Below are 20353 nucleotides of genomic sequence, written 5' to 3'. Positions count from 1 at the left end.
ATAAATAAATGAGTTAACCCTCTGTCTCCGTATGAGTAAAAGATGTTGTACGTGATTTTTTGAAGAAAAAAAATAGACTACTTACGAAGTAGAATCAATCACTTTTTTATCCGTAAATAAAAATCCTTGAAGTCGAAAAAATCAACATAAGAAGAGCAATTTGAATTATTAACTTATGCATGAGTAAATACGGCGATAGCATGGGTGTAAGTAAAGAAAACCTGTTTATGTATATTGTCGTGTTTTAATTCCTTTTTTCTCCATTTTTTTTAAAAACAACAGCTGCCTAACATTTTACTGACAGGTGTACTGATGTCAAGTCTATTATATTTTGTGTCTATGGTTTCACACTTCTACGAATGCGGAACATGATGGATATTAGTATGTTTTGACGTCACAATCAACTGGTTAGCAACGACATTGGTAGTAATTTGTAGTTCGGGATTTTGGGGGATTTAGTTTGTCATTTGTTCAGTTTGTTTTTTTTGTAGTCTTGAGTTATGTTGTTTAAATAGCTATGGATTTGTGGCCGCTTAGTATAGTGGTTAGGTCGCAGGTTTCATTCCCACATATTTTTTTTTGTGTAATTATTAGTAGGCTTATAATACTCAGGTACTCGTAATGCAATGAGACGTTTTCTTGTTCTTGTATTCTAAATAGGAAAATGAGTTTCTTTGTAATGTCATTGAAGCGATTTTGAAAATTCTTTCACCAGTAGAAAGCCTCATTATTTCAGAATATATTTTTACGTGACAGACCGAATTTCTAAACATTTCAACACATCTGCCTGCTGCTGTAATTCCTGAACACTATAATCCGGGCGTTTTCAAGGCGAGAGTGAATAGGCACTTACAGGGCAGATATGTACCATCCTTGACTGCATTTCACTTAACTCCAGGTGCGATTGCGGTCAAATACCTGCCTTGTCTTGCATAAAAAAAAACCTATTTTCTCAGCTACAATTTTTAACCGACTTCTAAAAAAGGAGGAGGTTCTCAATTCGGTTGGTTATATTTTTTTAAGTAAACAATCCCATACAAAGTTCATTTCCTGCACCAGTAAAGGTCCATACAAATCGCCATACAATACAAAGGTGATGGGGTATGTTTGAAATTTAATGTCCATTCACCCCTCGTTTGTTGTCGCTAGGGCTGTACAAACTTGTTCGGGGTGAATTTGATTGAATTGAAATGTATTTTGGATGGGTATTTAAATGAGTGTGAGTTTTAGGGAGTACTAAGGGTAATAATAACTTGTATTGATGAAACGCAGCCTTGAGTAAAAAATATTTAACAGTAATTAGAATTGAGAAATCCTCTGGAAGTACTTAGTATTTTTTTCGAGAAAAAGTTTTTTAAAGTTAGGTAGTTAAAAAAATATTTATTACACTTCTTGGGCGTTAGTGAGAATGTAGGTTGGAACTGACACAATTTATAGCACCTGTTGAGTAATGTTTTAAATACTTAAATATTAACATTAAAGATTTTATAACTACTCTTACCTCTTAATTTAATAGATGATCATAATTCAAGACTTTTCGAACAAACTGAGTTCCCTTTCTCAAGATTTTAATAACTTGTCACATTACTTATGCATAACTAATGTAAATAACAAAAACATCTGACATTATTTCCCTGGAGGCAACCCTAACGCAAGGGGTGGCACCGCCCAAGACACGCGTCTCTTAATTATTAACGCTGATTCGCCCGGAGTGCGAGCCCTAGCGGTAGGGATGGCAGCTGAAAAGTTAATAAAATGAATGCTACAACACGTACAGTTCTGTACAGGTAAATATTCAATTGTACAGGTGAATATTCTTTGTTTTTTTTTTAAATAATTAAATTCTGAATTAGTGCGGAGAATGTCAGTAGGTACCTACTCTCTACATCAGTAAATTAAAAATTAAAAACAGAATGAATAATTTAATAATTGTTTGTTTTAATTACAAACAAGTAGAAACCCATCTTCACCCAAATCTTCGTAACTGTCATGACAAAATATTATTTCGAGTAAGGTTATGCATCACGGGATTTGGAAATATCCTTACAAATAAAATTATATCCAAATTGGATAGCCTTTTTAGGTTTTTTGAAGCATATTACTGTAAAGTTTTAACAAAATCTGTACTTATTGCGTGAAAGAGCAACAAACGTCAAATTATCCTTAAATTATTATTTAAATTATTTTAAATCGCCGCTTTAATCTGACTGTACTTAATAATTATTTTCACGAAATTAGGTCAAGCGTGAGAGGTTCCACCCCGGGCTCGTGTGCTTCTGTTTTCGGGAACATTTGTATGGTAATAGCTTCAGTAATTGTTTCTAAAAAGCATAATTAAGTTTTATTGATTAAAATTACCGCTGGCAGTACTTTGTGCTAACAAATAATAATAATTTAAACGTCATAATAGCTCACCTAAATAAATATGGCGAGGATTGAAATCAACACCCTGTACAAGTAGATATCCGATCTTTCAGAGGCTCATTTAAAGCTATTAATAAAACTGCGACCTTCTTAATTCAACCAAACGAGTCAATTTGTCTGAACCCTCAAGCATTAATATTCTAACATGATTTCGAGTAACACATAGTATTAGTAAACTAACTCCCAAATATCTCATTAGAAGCAAGATTATCCGCTCGTCATTTAACCCGACAACGGTTGTAATGTTGGTTAGTGATGTGCCTGAACCTTTGTGGTTAGTATATCGATAATTTACAAATCTTTTTCCTTAGTCGAGATCGTTGTAGTAACAGTTAAACGATTCAACATTTGGGGAATGCAAAATTCATAACATGACAAGTCATTTTTTTTATGTGACAGGAAGCAAACGAGCAGACGGATCAGCCATGCAATGTAATTAATTGTAAATTGTAATCCATTAAAATATCAAATCTACCTAATCAGTTTCAAGTATGCCTGTGGCAGTCTCGATAAAATATGCTGCATTATTTCGATTTTTCTAGACTATTTGCAAATTTTTTGTCTTATCTCGATTTAATGCTAAGATATAATCTTCATCATGCTAATCATTTAAGCAAACTATTTTTTCTGCATAACCCGAAGGTAAACTGGATGAGAATGCCTTATGGCATTAAGTTCGCCTAATGTTAAAATTTTGGCATTGAAGTATAATTAAATAAATAAAGGGCATTCCTAGACGTCCAAATTTCATCGATATAAAAAGCATCGATATATGTCCCACCACTAGCGCATAATCCGCGAGATCCCGCACACGCCCGGGCCCCAAATACCCGGAAACCCCCGGTGATATTTACCTGTAACAAGTGAGGGTTAACGTCAGCAGGTGTAATGGAGTTTTGAACTTCAAGCAGCGAGATTTGAACATATTTGGGAGTTTATTATTATATTAAATTTGAACTTTAATTATGTTGGCTCGCGACCCGGCAATAGAGGGGTCAATTCCCGGGTCGGAATATGAGGGTCGGAATAGAAATTGCTGGCATTTGAAATTAAATAATCATCACCTTTTTAGTCGGCTACCTACCCCTGAATAGATTTTGACATTCGTCCGACCCGGTTTAAGATTGGATTCCAAGCAAAATAATTGAAGTTCAAAAAACACACTAGGCTTTATGGTAGAACAGCTTTCGTTTCTATCGAGCGAGCTTAAAGCTTTTTTGAGCGAGTTTTCATGCCAGAATCAAACCTACTTATCTCCGGATTTTGAGGTATTTCAATTCAATCACAAGATCACCATATAATTATAGAACCTACGATATAAATTATAACATCTTTTTAGCATTACGTATGTTCTATCTGTGAATTGAATCCAGTACCTATACATCATATTTATTTACCCTTTTTAACCATGGTGCATTCACGTATTTGATATTGAAACAAAATCAGCCACATGATATCACCATTCAGGTCATTTAGTCTGCAGGAGCACGACCCTCTCTAATTTACCAGAGGCAAATCGAGAATTCGGACTCCTCTCTACTGCAGTGGACTGGTTCCCAAAGTTGTCTGGGCTACGACTCATCTAATACAAGTGCCCAAACTCGGACACTATACGGGACTATTCCCACCTCTCGTTCCCACCACTGCAACTCCTGTGTAGCCAGGATCTACAGCTTGACCGCCACAAAAACCCAACCAATGAAGGTCAAGTTTGTCCCGGGGGAAAGTTAAACTGTCATTGGACCCGCAACGAAATTAATCAGAAGAACATAGGAGGAGTTCGAAATTAAGGTTCGACTTCCCTCCATTGCAAAGCGGATGACAGGTGACAAACAAAGGTTTAAAACCTTTAAAAGATTATGCACCACGGACAATAAATTAAATTAAGGGGGCCTATCTTATGAGCAATTAGCAACTACCTGCCAATAATTTTTTTTTTTCACGAAATCGCTTAAAAGCACGGAAATTTTTCCTTGTAGCGACAAGATCGGTGTAATAAATTGCGGAAACAGATGTATGTTGTAATGAATTAAGCATTATATCACGTTCATGTTTCCAAAGATCACACTCCCACAAGATATGATGGGCAGACTGCTCATGACTGACATCATCAGAGACACTCGGACACTATAGGAAATTTCGCGCGCTGCCCAGCGGTTGGATCGGTAGGGTGGTGTGTCGTTCTACAGGCAGGGCCCACTCAATGTTCGCTCGCCACCCACCACTGGGTCGCGACCCATAGTTTGGGAAACAATGCTCTACTGTGTTTTTCCGACAGAACAGAAAAAGCCGCACGATACAAATCAGCCCAATTAAAATGCATGTATTTTTATTTAATATGCCTAATCACTTGTTATCTTAACAAATTCAAATGTTGTCTTTTTAAATAGCTTTCGTTGAAAATGTAAAAACATTTCTCAATTGATTCAATTTGGCATCGGTGAACGGTAACCTGTGGATTCGTTTTGTATGGATGACAAAAAAGTTGTTGATTAAAAATATTAAAATATTTAATTTTAGACTTTTACAGTCAGCGTCAAATAGTTCGTGACACCCAAAGTGACCAAAAAGTTGACAACACAACCTTATTCCAATTGTAACAAAGACTTTTAACTTATTTATTTATATTACTTTGGGTATCACGAACGCTGCCTATATTTGACGCTGACTGGCATTGCCTTGCCAAAAAGGCAGGCATACGCGAAAATTCTTGAATATTTTAAAAATGTTTCACATCATTCTATTTCTAAAAAGTTTAGGGTATTTTCCCCGAAAAACAACCGCGAGTATAATATTCATAAGTTGATAAAAATATCTTCTTCTTTAACCTTAAAGTTTTCAGTGATTGCTGTTCTGTTTTGCCTGATCAGAAAACCAAATACACACATACGGTAATATAAATTGGCAAAAGATTATCAAAGCTTTGTTAAATAAAAGAAAAAGGTTACTTTGTTAGGCTTTCTATTTTACATCGAGGGCACACCGAAGTGCAATACCAAAAAATTTTCCGCACAAAAATGTCGTTTCTTTTTTCGCAGCACTTTTTTTGTTGCCAGTACTGTACAACATTAGCCGACTGTCGCTTCCCTTTGATCTGCCCCATGTTTTTGGCGAAATATTTTTTTATTTGTTTTTTTAAAAGCCTTTTTGTGAGCGAACTCAAAAGAAGCCGGCGACTGTGTCTCGCTGGAAAATGGTTAAGGCAATGTCCGTGGTTCGTTAGTTTATTATCTTTTTTATGTTATCATTGTAGAGGAAGAAATGATACCTAAATAAATGTAATATTAAATATCCTTGAGTATATTTTACTTGTTATCATCTAGTCCTTATCAAATAAAAACTTATAATGGGTACCCGAAAACTGATTAAACGAAAAACACTATTATTTCAATTCTTACACGGCGAAAAAACTTTACTCACAAATGTGTGAAGTGTGTGTGGAATTCGAGACCAATTTGTACGATTTTTTATATTACACACAATATTACGTGTTTTCTATCATAAGTATTAACAAAAAAGTATTTAAGTGTGTTCATATCCGTTGTATTGTACCCATAGTACAAACTGTGCTTAGTTTGGGACTAGATGGCGCAGCTCAGTGTAAAATGTCCAATGTCCAGTGTAATTAAATTAAAACTACATAGTTTTTCTCCTGTGGATCTCCTCATTTCTGATTCGATCACGTAGGGAAGCACGCGCCGAGCGTAGCACGCTCCATCGCCCTTTGGGTGACATTGAGCCTTCTTATGAGGCCCATAGTAAGCAGCATAGCATGGGCAGACCTTCCACTAGGTGGACCGACGATCTGGTGAAAGTCGCGGGAGGTGCCTGGATGCGAGCGGCGCAGGATCGGTCTTCGTGGAAATCCTTGGGGGAGGCCTTTGTCCAGCAGTGGACGTCTTTCGGCTGAAACGAACGAACGAACGAACATCGTTTTTCAGGGCTCGGATAATTGAAATTTTTTATTGGTGTTCAGTACCATACCAAATTACTTGTGAGAATTTTAATTAACCAACTTGATAGTTTAAGCTCTATCATTGACAAATACCTCCCCAGCGTAACTGCAGTTGCGTCTAACCATTCAGTTAACGTCGCGAACTTAACTATGCTAAACTAACTTCGCCCCGCGGGTGCTCCGCTCGATTCGCTATTAGCATATCGATGGAAAATTACACTCGATTCTAGTTCAGAACGCTTGGGAATATATCCATATTGGTCTATTTGCATTTAAATTTATACGGTGGAATTGCTTGAATGTTGAGGCACTATACTTAACGCAAAGACTCGTGGCAGGCACCCATAAGTAATTTTTGAATAGAGATGCAATTACTAGCGGCCGCCCGCGACTTCATACGCGTGGATCCCGTTTTACCCCCTTCATCTATCTTACGCGGTTTAGATTTTTAATACAAAAGGATTTTCCCGCTAATTCCCGTTCCCGTGGGAATTCCTAAGTATACTATAACCTGCCCAGGAGTACGAAGAATAATTGTACCAACTTTCGTTAAAATCCGTCGAGTAGTTTTTGTTTCTATAAGGAACATACAGACAGACAAAAATTTTACTGATTGCATTTTTGGCATCAGTATCGATCACTAATCACCCCCTGATAGTTATTTTGAAAATATATTTCATGTACAGAATTGACCTCTCTACAGATTTATTATAAGTATAGATTACGTAATATAGACAATGCTATGCCTGCCTCTGTGTACCGTCACTCACACTGGTTATGAGTGACGTAGTTTAGTCGGGCTGTTGATCAGTATGGACATGTATCGAAGTCGCACATTACACCGATTTAATTTGGCCGATTGTTCTTACAAATTAAAATCGGGCACAACTATCGGCCAACTAAAAATCGGTGGTCCGCGCCTAGTCTTAATAGTCAATAAATCAATAATTTCACTTTGAAATGGTCTGGCTGCTCTCGCTATACCATGACCCAGTTGGTGTGAACTCATATTGCTTCAATCTCGTCTGGATTTCGTTTTAGTTTTCAAGTGAACTCCAGACCTGCATAGTACAGCACATCAAGTTACTAGCACTTTATGTAGTTGGATTAAGGGTGTTTTTGCAACAAAAATGTCATCATCATCATCATCATCATCTCAGTCATAGGACGTCCATTGCTGAACATAGGCCTCCCCCAATGCTTTCCATGTTACCCGGTTGGTAGCGGCCTGCGTCCAGCGCTTTCCTGCTACCTTTATGATGTCGTCGGTCCACCTTGTGGGTGGACGTCCCACGCTGCGTTTTCCGGTACGCGGCCTCCATTCCAGAACCTTGCTGCCCCATCGGCCGTCATTTCTGCGTACTATGTGCCCTGCCCATTGCCACTTCAGCTTGCTACAAAAATGTATAACTTGATATCTCTTGGGGTCACGTGCCTAGTACGTACAGTCAGCGCCAAATAGGTCGTGACACCCAAAGTAGCCAAAAAGTTCGCAACACGTCTTTGTCACAATAGGCTAGATGACAAAATTTCAATTATTTGTCCGTCAGGCAGATAATTAGAAAATATTAGACTCATATTTTTATTTTCTTTCATAATTAAACAAAAACAGTGCTACATCGACTTAAAATGGCGCGTTACGTCACGCTTAAGTAGATTTTTTACTCAAAAGTGACGTCACGCGACATTTCAACTCAATATAATACCACAGAATAATAATAAGTACTACGTACAGAAGTTTTACTTCGCGAAGATATTTAAAAAAAATGTATGCTCAATGTCATTAACAATATGGTGTAATTTAGCCTGTCTCAAGAGTCAAGCACCATTTTGTTGACAAACGTCAGTGATCGGCACTGCGCCGAAGCTATAGGGCTGACTTCGGTAAAATGATGTGACGTGAGGTGCCAAACTGCGGAAAATGGCGGAGGAAATACATGAATTATCATGAATAATATTAACCACTTATTTACCTCTCAGTGTCTTCAGGCAACTTAAAAAAAGTACATTCTACGTTTTTATTATTATTTAGGCAGTTAAATACTGCACAGTATTTAGTACACCGTTTTTTTTTTCATCATACACAAGAATACTTACGCGTGTGTGAGTCAATGCTCGCTCGTATGTGAGGCCTTGTCGAATAGTATCATGTAGGTGGGCCATCGTGCGTGTTTTGTTTGCGTTGCAAACTCGCGGAGATGAACAGGCCTGATAATACTGTAATTATTCGATTATGAAAAAAAAAAATTTTTTTTATTATCTGTCTGACGGACTAAATAGAATTTCTATTTCATTACCCAGTCATCATCCCTATTGGAATAAGGTTGTGTTGTCAGCTTTTGGCCACTTTGGGTGTCACGAACTATTTGACGCTGACTGTACGTACCCTTGGGGTCACGTGCCTAGGGGTATGTATAAGGGTTAAATTGGAGTGCCAATCTTAATAAGTTAAGTTTTGGGACGCTGTTTAAGGTTTACGGCAAGAAAATGGTTTAGTCGTAACTCTATTACCCACGATAAGGTAATAGAATAACGCGTAGGTACCTACGGTTTGTAGGGGCTCAGTGTTACGTATAAATTCAATATAATTATTTACTAATATGTATAACTTTTACAACGTTTAAATGTGAAAAAATGCTACAACAAAACTTTAAAAACTTGAATACCTAATATTACTAGATTATGCCCGTGACTTTACCCGTGTGAATTTCGGTCTATCACATAAAATGCCTTTCAAAAACCGAGATAAAATCTATCCTATGTTTTTTCCTGGGTCTCAAACTGTCTCTACATAATATCAAATTTCATCAAAATCGGTTTATTGGTTTAAGTGTGAATAGGTAACAAACATAAGATTATTAGAATTTCACAGTTAGGGTAGACCGGGGACAATAGTACCATTTTTTGGAAATTGTTCAATATTGAGAAATCTAATGAAATGTAACTTATTCTGTTAGGATGCTGTAAAAACTAGACTCTTAAGCTACAAATTTAAGCATGCAGAGTTGAACTATTATTTCGAATACTTAATGAAAAACGAATTTGAACTGTACGATGTCTCATGTTACAATTGACCCCTACAACGGGTCAATTGTACCAATAATATATGAGGCAATAAAAGTAGTTATGTTTATCTAATCATCACCTTTATTGGTATTCTGTTCTCTTAATCTCCTACAATCATCAGTCTTTATTAATTGAGATCGAAAATATTTAGGAACAAGTATGAAAAATCAACACTTAAGTTTAAAAACAACACAATAACTTTTCTTCCATAAAAACGAAAAAACTAACTGTTTCTAAATAATATGCCATCTATTTGGCTCGGATATTGCTTCTGAAACAACAATAAGCATAATAACAATGATAGAAATATCAAAACTGAAAAATCTATTTTTGTATGAGGGTACAATTGACCCCTGGTACAATTGACCCTGATTATTTATACCTACTACTGCTTCGACCTTTTAAGATTTTTTCATAAGCCTGTTCATAAAGGAATAGATCCGTTGATCCGCGATCCGTACTTTTGACTCTACGCCGAGGCATCTAAAACAAAATGTTCAAATACTTAGTTACTTACTGAATTAAGCTAAAATGTACATATTCAGAAGGGTTTTAGAAACCTATATTAAAACATTTTAAGTAGGCATTTAGGTACTTATATCACCTTTTTATCTACTTATTTAATAAAACACATTAAGTATGTATCTAATTAATGCTTAATGCATGCAACTATGAATGAGCCTAGACTATATTTTCAGTAGGTAGGTATGCCTGTAATTGTAAAAATGTAAAATAACCACGTGAATGTTTTATAATAACTTATCTTATTATAAGTATAGGTGTACTTTAAAACCAATTTAAAATATTATGTAGTAAGTATAAAATAAGGTTCCGGGGGTTAATTGTTCCACGGGGTTGATTGTACCGCTACAATTGACCCCATGGAGACTGGTACAATTGTTCCAAGTAGGTAGTCAAGAGAACTTCACCTAAAATTCAGTCATTTTCACAGTGAATGCCAATAATTCGCTGTCGATACAAAGTTTAGAGCCTGGATAAACTATTGACAACAATACTTTGGTAACAAATAGCATATTAGGCAACTTATGGGCTCATATATTTGACATAAAAACTTACTGCGGCTGGGCAAAAAACAAAAATCCTTCCTGTACACCTTCGTTTCTCAGCAAAAGCGCCGCCGACTGGTGAGCGGATGGAAACACAAAAAGCGCATATTCTGACGCTATGCACACAATCTAACGTCGCTTGTATGAAGAAATATCGCCGATGGTACTATTGACCCGTGGTACTATTGTACCCGGTCTCCCCTACATATAGGTACCTACCTACATATTAAAGTTTTTCCACGTAAATAGATATCAAGGTGCTCTTTCCTTGTCCTTCATAACACTTGGAAGGTCCTCGAATTTTTATTAATAAAACTCTTGTAAAGTCTGCTCAGATATTACGGCTGCGAACGATTCCAATTCCAACAAGTGGCCTGTACCGATATTGCGAACGCACGTGTACTGACTTACAGTGCCGTGCAAGGAAAGTGTCTTAAATTTTTTACCTGTTCGTTTATATTTTTTGTTCGCCGTCCAAAACATGGAAATGAAAAGTCATTTTAAATAGTTTATCAAATTCACGAGAACGTCATTAATATCCTATGTAAAATAATAAAAAGGATTAAAAAAATTGTTTGTGTACCTAAAATAGATATAAAGGCAGTTATAGTAACTGCTATGTAGTTTAAATGTCAGGTCTGAACTACTATGCTTAGTATGTACTTACGAGGTTATAAGGGTGGCGTTGACATGACCAATTAATTGACGTATTTTTTGTAAGATGTCAATACTAAATTCCTCCATAGAGTTCAGAACTAAAGAAATAACTAATGAGGTTTTATTGTTAAATATATTGATTTGGAATTATTGTTCATTTACTTTATGGACTGAAAAGTCATCTACTAAATATTTAAAAACAATATTTCTCTCTCAAATACTTTTTCAAATAATAGTTCCATAGCAATTACGCCGCTACTACATCCAAACTTTACAATGTAGTTCACTGGCAAGTGCGCGCTCAAGTTTTGCAAATTTTAATTTGCTCTCTCAAATGTTTTTACGAGATCCCTTGAAAATTGTTTAATTAAACGACATTGTTGTTCCCGACTGGACCGGGGTGATTCAATTGCGAATGTCAAATTGCTTTTGGAATTTTCTGATGTAAATTCTTGATTGACTAATGTTGGGGGTTTTCGAAGTTTGCTTTGTAAATAAATGTTGATTTTAATGCTCGCTCAAGTGTATTTTGCTTGTGACAGTTTGAATCTTGGAAACAACTCCTTTATTTGATATTATTTAATTATTTACTTATGATAAGAAGGGGTTAGGTATTCTGGGAATGTTTTGAATAGCTTTTAATTAATCATAAAGCTTGTATTCGTATACTTATCCAATAAAACTCAGGTAATTACAATTCTAGGTATTGGTTAAATTCTTTTAATAAAATTGTTCTAAAACTTTCCTTATTTGTTCACTAGGAATAAGATTATTTGTTCGTATTACGTACTCAAATTTAATGTCTCTTTAATAAGACAACGTTGCGTAATATTTAATTTTAATTTCAATAGTATCCTTAAAATGTGTTTCCTATTTTTTATATTTAGACTAGCGACCCGCCCCGGTTTCACCCGGGAGCTAAGTATACTTAAAACCTTCCTTTTGAATTACTCTATCTCTTAAAAAAACCGCATAAAAATTCGTTGTGTAGGTAGTTTTAAAGATCTAAGCATACATAGGAACAGACAGCGGCAAGCGACTGTATTTTAGGTATATTATGTATTGATGTTTTTTTTATTTCTGTTCAAACAATTTGTCCGCAAGTGTACGGTTTATTCCACTGTCGATATAAATGCATATTATCCACATCCTACACATGTAAGCGCCGGGTGGCCATTATCTTTTGTGCCATTTTATTAAATGTCTTATCGGTACTATGTAGAATTTCTTGGTTATTTGTTTATCATTGGAATGATTAATAGTTTAATCCGTACTAATATTATAAATGGAAGTATATTATTCCAATGACAATTAAATACATTAGCAAAACTGAATTTCACAGTGTCTCCTAGCTACACTAAAATCTCAAACAATTTAACTTTGGACCTTAACGCCCGTGTTCACAAACATTACTATGAGGTCTCACAGTGTGCGTGGACGCACAGGGTGGCACACGAACCAATCATAGAGCTCTGTGCGTTCGATTTGCTGCTTGACTTAAGCAAGCATCGTTTGTGAATAGGTACGCGTAAGTTTTGGCAACCAGTCCCTTAGGTACAGCCTATGTAGAGTATGTTAAAATGTAGGTACTGGATTTTTAATAGTAGGCATTTTTTATTTTAATGCTGAAGATTTTTTGGATTCACCACAATACTCCAGCGGTCAAAAAGAATCGAACTTGCGACCTCTCGACTCTCGAATAGCATCAAAACCATTGGTCTACTGTCGCCTGGATTAGTACCCACTAGTTTGGTAGTTCCCAGTTTGTACTGTCCTGTCCAAAAGCCGATCTTAAGCTCCAACTAACTGTAGCAGTTAAATCTCTAACTCCAGACAGATGCAGTTTCAAGCGGCACAAGTTTGTTTTGGATGGCTCAAAACTAACTAAAAGGCAAGTTTTAGTATATCTGTTTAGTCTTTAACGAGATATAGATGATGGTTACTAAACCTTAGTGTCTCATCTGTCATCCGCATTTCAATGGTGGGAAGTCGAACCTTACCTTCGAACTCCTCCTATGTTCTTCTGATTAATTTCGTTGCGGGTCCAATGACAGTTTAACTTTCCCCCGGTACAAACTTGACCTCCACTGGTTGGATTTTTATTGACCGTCAAGCTGTAGATCTTGGCTACACAAGAGTTGAAGCGGTGGGAACGAGAGGTGGGAATAGTCCCTTTAATGAGATGTAGATACTATTTTCATCATTCTATCACCCATACAGGGTGACTTGCAACGAGTGAACATCCTTGTATGTAAAGGATTATATACAGGTCAAATGTAACTCATTTAGTTTTACCCATATGGCGAAAGTCAACCATTTATAAGAAAGGCATAGGCATATTATAGCCTTTCTCGATATCCAACACAATGAATTTGGACCAGTAGTTCCTGAAATAAGCGCTTTGAATCAAACGAAGAAACTCTTCAGCTTTATAATATTAGTATAGTATAGATTGTTATATTAAAAATACTAGTTATGATTTATGACCAGTAAACCAAGTGTATGTCGCGCGCAGTGTAGGGTTCCGTAGTTGCCCGTCTTAACCACAATATATTTCAGAAGCAAGCAATTACTTCATCTAAAGTCACTTTTAATAAACCAAGGGAAACTCTTTTTACTGAAAAGCATAAACTATGCACAAAGCTCCTTTCTTTACCGGGTAATTATCTTAAAATATCCTTTTCTTAACTTCATAAAGTATATAAAAGGCAATCCAGGCACACAGGCGCCGCCTGGTGGCACTATATAGCAATTAGTGCTGCCATAAACCAGTATTAAGTAAGAAAAGTGCGCTCTTCATGTAATAAGTAAGGCTGGAAGAAGTCTCCATTTAGAAAAGTAAGATGGGACAATTACAATTGCAAGAGACTTTTAGCTTTAGGGAACTAAAAAGGTTTTAACTGTTTTGAGGAATGAAAGTTACTTCCAAATACATACTTCTAACTACTTAAAGCATTTGTCACTGTGTCACAGGCACACTTTGCGTTCTGCGGTCTACAGTCAGGTCAAAGTGAACGCATCCCGCACCTGTCAGGTTGAGTTCTTTGCTCGGGCACTGTCAAATTTAGCCTAAGCGCAGACAACCGATTTTTGTCGGCCGATAGTTTAGTCGGGAAGTTAATCAGTATGGGCATGTTTGGAAGTGCGCACATTACACCGATTGATTCTTCATACAAATTAGAATCAGGCCCAACCATTGGCCGACTAAAAAGCGGTGGTCTGCGCATAGGCTTATACAAAATGCACGCACGCACCATTGCAACGACCTCTCGATTCACACGACTACGACCGTTGTGGGTTCGATTCCCGCCTTGGGCAGTTCGATTTTTCAAGTTATTTATAACTAGCTTTCCGCCCGCGGCTTCGCCCGCGTGGAATTTTGTCTGTCACAGAAAAACTTTATCGCGCGCGTCCCTGTTTCAAAAACCGGGATAAAAACTATCCTATGTCCTTTCTCCGGACTCCAACTATCTCTATGCCAAATTTCATCAAAATCGGTTCAGTGGTTTAGGCGTGAAAGTGAGACAGACAGACAGAGTTACTTTCGCATTTACAATATTAGAATAGAATATTAGTTTAGATTTAGTTTGAGATCCAACTCTTAATGCTAGATTTAATAACTGATTTAACTGAATATTTTAGGCATTCTTATCTCTAGTCAATATTCCAGATTCCAGGAAAAATAATGTCATTTCATTTCTTCTCTCACTAAATGACTTCTCTACTTTCTGTTTAGCAAAAGTGTCGTCATTCTGCACCGGGGCTGGAATACAAACAGACGCATTTCATTTATTACAATCACAATAAAAATGCGAAGAGTAGGCTTGAGGCCGTAGAAGTTTATAGCTCTACATTGGCATATTTCATTTTCAAATTCAGCCCGCCAATTTCTACTTCTTGTACTCACTATTGCAACTCCTTGGTTAAAATCTACACCCTGGCCTTCAGTAAAGCATAAATCAATGGAGGATTTTGAAGAGATGTTAGTCCCGGGACCCAGAGATTCAAACTGTTATTGTTCCCAGCACAAATAACCAACTTAAATAAGTCACGCAGCTCCAAAATTATACTTTTCCAAATCGAATTTCCAAGTTATTTATTATACAAGCCTTAAGCCTTATGACATCAGTCTGTATAAGACTTAGGCCCGATTTCCACTAAAGCGGAGCGGAGAATAGAAGTATGTTGAAGTATATTGTTGTATCAATATGATTTCATTATTTCCACTTCTCCGCCGCCGCTGTCAAGTTCTATAGAAAAATATGACAGCCCGACAATTCACCGCTCAACTCCGTTTTGGTGAAAACTGGGTCTTACTCAATCCGCCTTCTTTATACTACAATCTCGAAGACGAGTCGCTTATTACAATTATTGCCTTCTTTGACGAAGAATTTTTTGCTGGAATTGTCTTAAACAAACGGCACAGCCTTATTGGTCCGAATGGCTCTATAATAAAATGTTATTAGTTTCTTTTTTAATGGAGAGCTTATTGGGTTCTGCTATTTATAATGCTATATTTCTTATTTATGTTTAGGTATCCGTCTAATCTATGTCAAATTGTCGTCTATTTTTCAACCGACTTCAAAAAAAGGAGGAGGTTCTCAATTCGACCCGTATGTTTTTTTTTTTTTTTTTCTATGTTTGTTACGCGATAACTCCGCCAGTTATGAACCGATTTGAACAAATCTTTTTTCAGCGTATAGGTAATACTTCAAGGGTGGTCCCATTTAAATTTAATAATAAAAAAAAACAACCCCCAAGGGTGGAAAATTGGGGATGAACTTTTTTATACGCAATATCTCCGCCGATTATAAACCAATTAGAACGATTATTTTATTGTTGAATAGATATTATCAAAAGGGTGGTTTCATGCGAATTTGAAGAAAATATTTCACCCCCAAGGGTGGAAAATTGGGGATGAACTTTTTTTATAATATACATTAAGAATATGGTCTCAATGTACTGCCTACCTTCAGTGGTAACATCAAGGTAATAATTAGTTAACTAAAAAGCAAGAAATAAGTAAAATTTAATAAAAAAAATAAAACCGACTCCAAAAAACCTACACTAAAAAGTAGAAAAATAATTACTAATTACCTACTTATTTATTAGGACGAATTATTAATATTTATGTAGGTATACCATGATTGATACTTTTGGAGTCGGTGCAGGCAAACTTTACATGTTTCATAATCTTGGCACCGACTCCAGAAGTATCAATCATGGTATACCTACATAAATATTAATAATTCGTCCTAATAAATAAGTAGGTAATTAGTAATTATTTTTCTACTTTTTAGTGTAGGTTTTTTGGAGTCGGTTTTATTTTTTTTTATTAAATTTTACTTATCATAATATCTAGATGCAAAACTGTCCTATCGCTAAATTGTCAAATTATTATAACGGGTGAGATGAATGTTATTAAGCCCATCGTCGCTGTCAGTTAAAAACGATGTATGTTATACCAGTAGGTTTTCAGGAGACACAAAAAACTGTATAATTTTTAAGTTTATATTTGACATACGTCCTTTTGAGCTGACAGCAACGCCATAGAATATTGCTGCACTAAAATACAGGCTATATTTCTCTAGTCCAGACACCAGTCTCTCACTGTCTTATAGGAACTAAATATCTTTATACTCATACAAATAATTTAAGATTATTAGATTACTGAAAATGTTTTAATTAATAAGTACTGCATTTATAATCTTTTTTTTGCCCATAGCTCTGAAGGTTATTCAGACTTGCCCCATATGTTTTAAGGCTAATATTTTTATGTAACTAACACAATGTTTTTCCTTGTTACAGGACGTCATACACACAATCAGCACACCCCACGGGCAAGTACAGAGGATCGTGGTATTCAAGAAAAATGGCGTCCAGGCGATGGTTGAATATCCTTTTCAATGGTGTTATAATAATAGTTATTTAAGAATTAAAAAGTTTATTTGAGGGTACTATTTAGGTACTAAAAAGGTACTAAATTTTAGGGCTGTATTTTTTTCAATAATGTTTATTTTCTATGGTAAGAGGTGAAGCTAATGATTTGTTCAGATAATATAATTCGTTCTGGGTATTTGTAGTACGAAGAATTAGGTTTTATTTTAATAATATAAGAACTTACATATTTTATTTATTTCGTTCGCCGCGGCGCCGTCTGCTACATTAGCAGTAATATGATTTTCTAAAATATAGTTTTAAATTACTCAAATAGGACCGTTATTAAAATTAATAAAAACCTTTTTGTGACGCTGATAAATCGCCTGCCTTAAACACTTGTTTACATAATACGATTTGCACAAAATATAAAATCAAATTGGCCTGATATTACGCCTGTAAATATTAATATTTTCGCAAAGTTCTTTACAAAGTGAAAAGTACTTTTTTAGTACAATTTATTCCATTTTTCTTTATCACATACAAACGACGGTACATGAAACTAACACTGGAACATCTTATTTTCTTGCAATATGTGCTATTTTTCAACAAAAATGTGATGTGTTGATGACTGTACTTTGTATTTTGTTTCGCCTAAATAAAGTAGCACTCAAGAACAAGTAGCCCAATTACTTGTCACCAGCGTACGCTTAGAAAAACACCTAAAATGAACCTTATGTCGTTGCCAGTAGAGTGCTAATACTAATTCAGTGGCAATGAAAAATAGAGCAATATTTATGAAAACCCCTTAAAGAAAATAGAGCAGGCCATAAAAATGAAGTTGTGTGTTTTTTCACGTCGTCAGAAGGTTGGGCCACACAAATAGCGGTTTAAAACCGCTTTGAATGAATACTGAAATTTGAATTCTGCGTTAAAAATTAATTTCAGCTTGGATGTTCCAAATATAGCAATCGGGCAGCTTCTTTTCGTTTTATTACTAATTTTTATTGCACAGTAGCATAACTATGTGTTCTACAGGTGAAATGATTAAAATATATTTTTAACAATAGCTCGAAGTTTTTTGCAAACAAATTAAGGAAGAAAACATATAATTAAGATACAGATAATGATAAATAAGCAAAAACCAATAAATAAATTAATGACTTTTACTAAAATATAACCCTCATTCGGTCGCAGAGGGGTAAGAGCCGTAAGGCATTAAGTCCGCCTTATGTACACCGTTCTATGTGCATATAAGTTTTAAATAAATAAATAAAAATTATAGTGTGCTGAAACTTAACAGTTATATTTTGCAGTTCAGTTACTGGAATCTAATTGGAACGATTTAGGTAATGTGGCTCGATACTACCTTCATTCAGTTCTTAATTGGACTTAAGCACAATTATTTTGCTCTTTTTCCACTCTCCGCTAATTTCGTGGCGGCACCCGCTCCAGTTCACTGGCCATTAAATAAAAACGCCCGTAAATAAACACGCACTCTAGGGCCACACCCGTTCACAGACAACGGTGGTATGGTCGGGTTTTATTACTTTATATTTCACAGTTATTAACGATTTGCCGTTGACAGAGTTGTGTAGAAGAGTTATTTTTGTTTCTAAGTGGATATGCGTGGCGGTAGAAATAAGTATAATGAAACACAACCATTTATTATGCAGAAAAAGGCCCTTTAGACAGACTTTCTTATTTTCTTAATTTGTCGGCCGTTTGGTGTAGTGGTTCAGAGCGGACTACTATGCCGAGAGGTCCCGGGTTCGATTCCCGGCCGGGCAGAAATTGAAATGATGAATTTTAATTTCTGTGACGGGTCTGGTATGTATAATATGTATGTATTTAAAAATAAAAAAGTATATAAGTAGTATATCCGTTAAGCTAGCACCCATAACACAAGCATTAAGTTGCTTACTTTGGGACTAGCTGGCGCTGTGTGAAATTGTCCAAAAGATTTATTATTATATTATTATTATATTTGTGTTCCATATGTAAACTGGTAATACTGTAACAACTGTAAACTACACATATGCTATGCAATAAATTTTTGAGTATTGAAAATTACTGATTTGTATTGCACAAATTACTAATAGTCCCATTAGCCCCTCGTGTTAAGCTAAATAAGCTTGTGTTACGAGTGGGCTCACCACAATAATCGATTAGAATAATAATAGTCAATATTTACTAAACTCTGATTTTTAATTCGACGGAATTTTGACATTTCAGAAGTGTTGTCAACATTGAAACATTCCCATTATGAATGGAGAGCATTTTCACAAATTAAAAAATAATCCTTTCTTGAATTTAAGGTTTCACTTGAAAAACTAAGGCTTAAAAATGTACTGATCATTTCAAAATGGTTATTTGAATTTTTATTATCATATTTTTGAAGTTACAAAAAAAGTTGGGAAATTATTTTTCTATTACTGGACTCCCTGGTCAATAAATCCATGGGTTACAAACCTTTTTTATGAAAATCTGTTTGTTAATAAAATCTTAGCTTCATAAAATAACCAATTTAACAAGATGCCAATTTTATAATCCAAGTTGATTATGACGACGATAATGATTATTGATGATCAATTCATATTTTCGTTTATGATAATATGTTGTTTTACTGAGTTAAAACATGTTTTTTTCTATTTAATCTCTAAAATGTACATAATAATTAGTGTACATTCAATTGACAAAACAAACAATAGTTCATTCTTGTAAGTTGTACTTGATGAAATTTCATTTCATATTATTTATTAATAATTCAAAGCAAAAAAGGCTTATCACATCTGAATTGTCAAAAAATGACAGCTGTCAGAATTCCGTCGAATTAAAAATCGGACTATAATAACAAACGTCAAAAGTCAGTCAAACTCCATATGAAAACACCGATCTTGGTTATGGTTACGGTTAAAATTAAGGTGGTGCAATTAGCCTAAGAAATTGTTTGTTTAAAATTAACGTAGACTAAAAAATGCTAATGCACGTTACAGATTGCATAAAACTGCGAGTATATTATTTAAATTGTAGAGAGTTCAAAAATCTAACTCAGCTAGTAAATTTTGTAAACAATTATTTTCAAAAAGACAAAATTTATAGAAATATGTCTAACACTAAATTGAATTGGGTACGTACCAACTTTCATCAGCAAGTTTTTTACCGCCGCACTTACTTTTACGATTGTTAATTAAAACCTCATTTATTTTGGTTTTCGGTAATTAGTTTTGATTACAAAAAACAAGCTATAAAACATTTTACGATCGCACCCACGGCTTAAACGGGATCGTAAAAAGTCGCGTACTAC

The 20353-nt window shown here is 35.3% G+C and overlaps 1 protein-coding gene across 1 annotated transcript in view; it reads left to right on the top strand.

The window, feature by feature from the left end:
* The window catches only part of LOC135084642 (heterogeneous nuclear ribonucleoprotein L), a 517182-nt gene that overhangs the window by 387933 nt on the left and 108896 nt on the right, over positions 1–20353 (top strand). Inside the window, exon 3 of the mRNA XM_063979412.1 lies at positions 16978–17063. Within this exon, the coding sequence (XP_063835482.1) occupies positions 16978–17063 (86 nt within the window). The remainder of the gene's footprint in view (positions 1–16977; positions 17064–20353) is intronic.

The sequence above is a fragment of the Ostrinia nubilalis genome, chromosome 26 (genome assembly GCF_963855985.1).
Source record: "Ostrinia nubilalis chromosome 26, ilOstNubi1.1, whole genome shotgun sequence".
Classification (NCBI taxonomy): Eukaryota; Metazoa; Arthropoda; class Insecta; order Lepidoptera; family Crambidae; genus Ostrinia; species Ostrinia nubilalis.
Note: the sequence above shows the minus strand (reverse complement) of the source record. Positions and strands in the feature narration are given on the sequence as shown.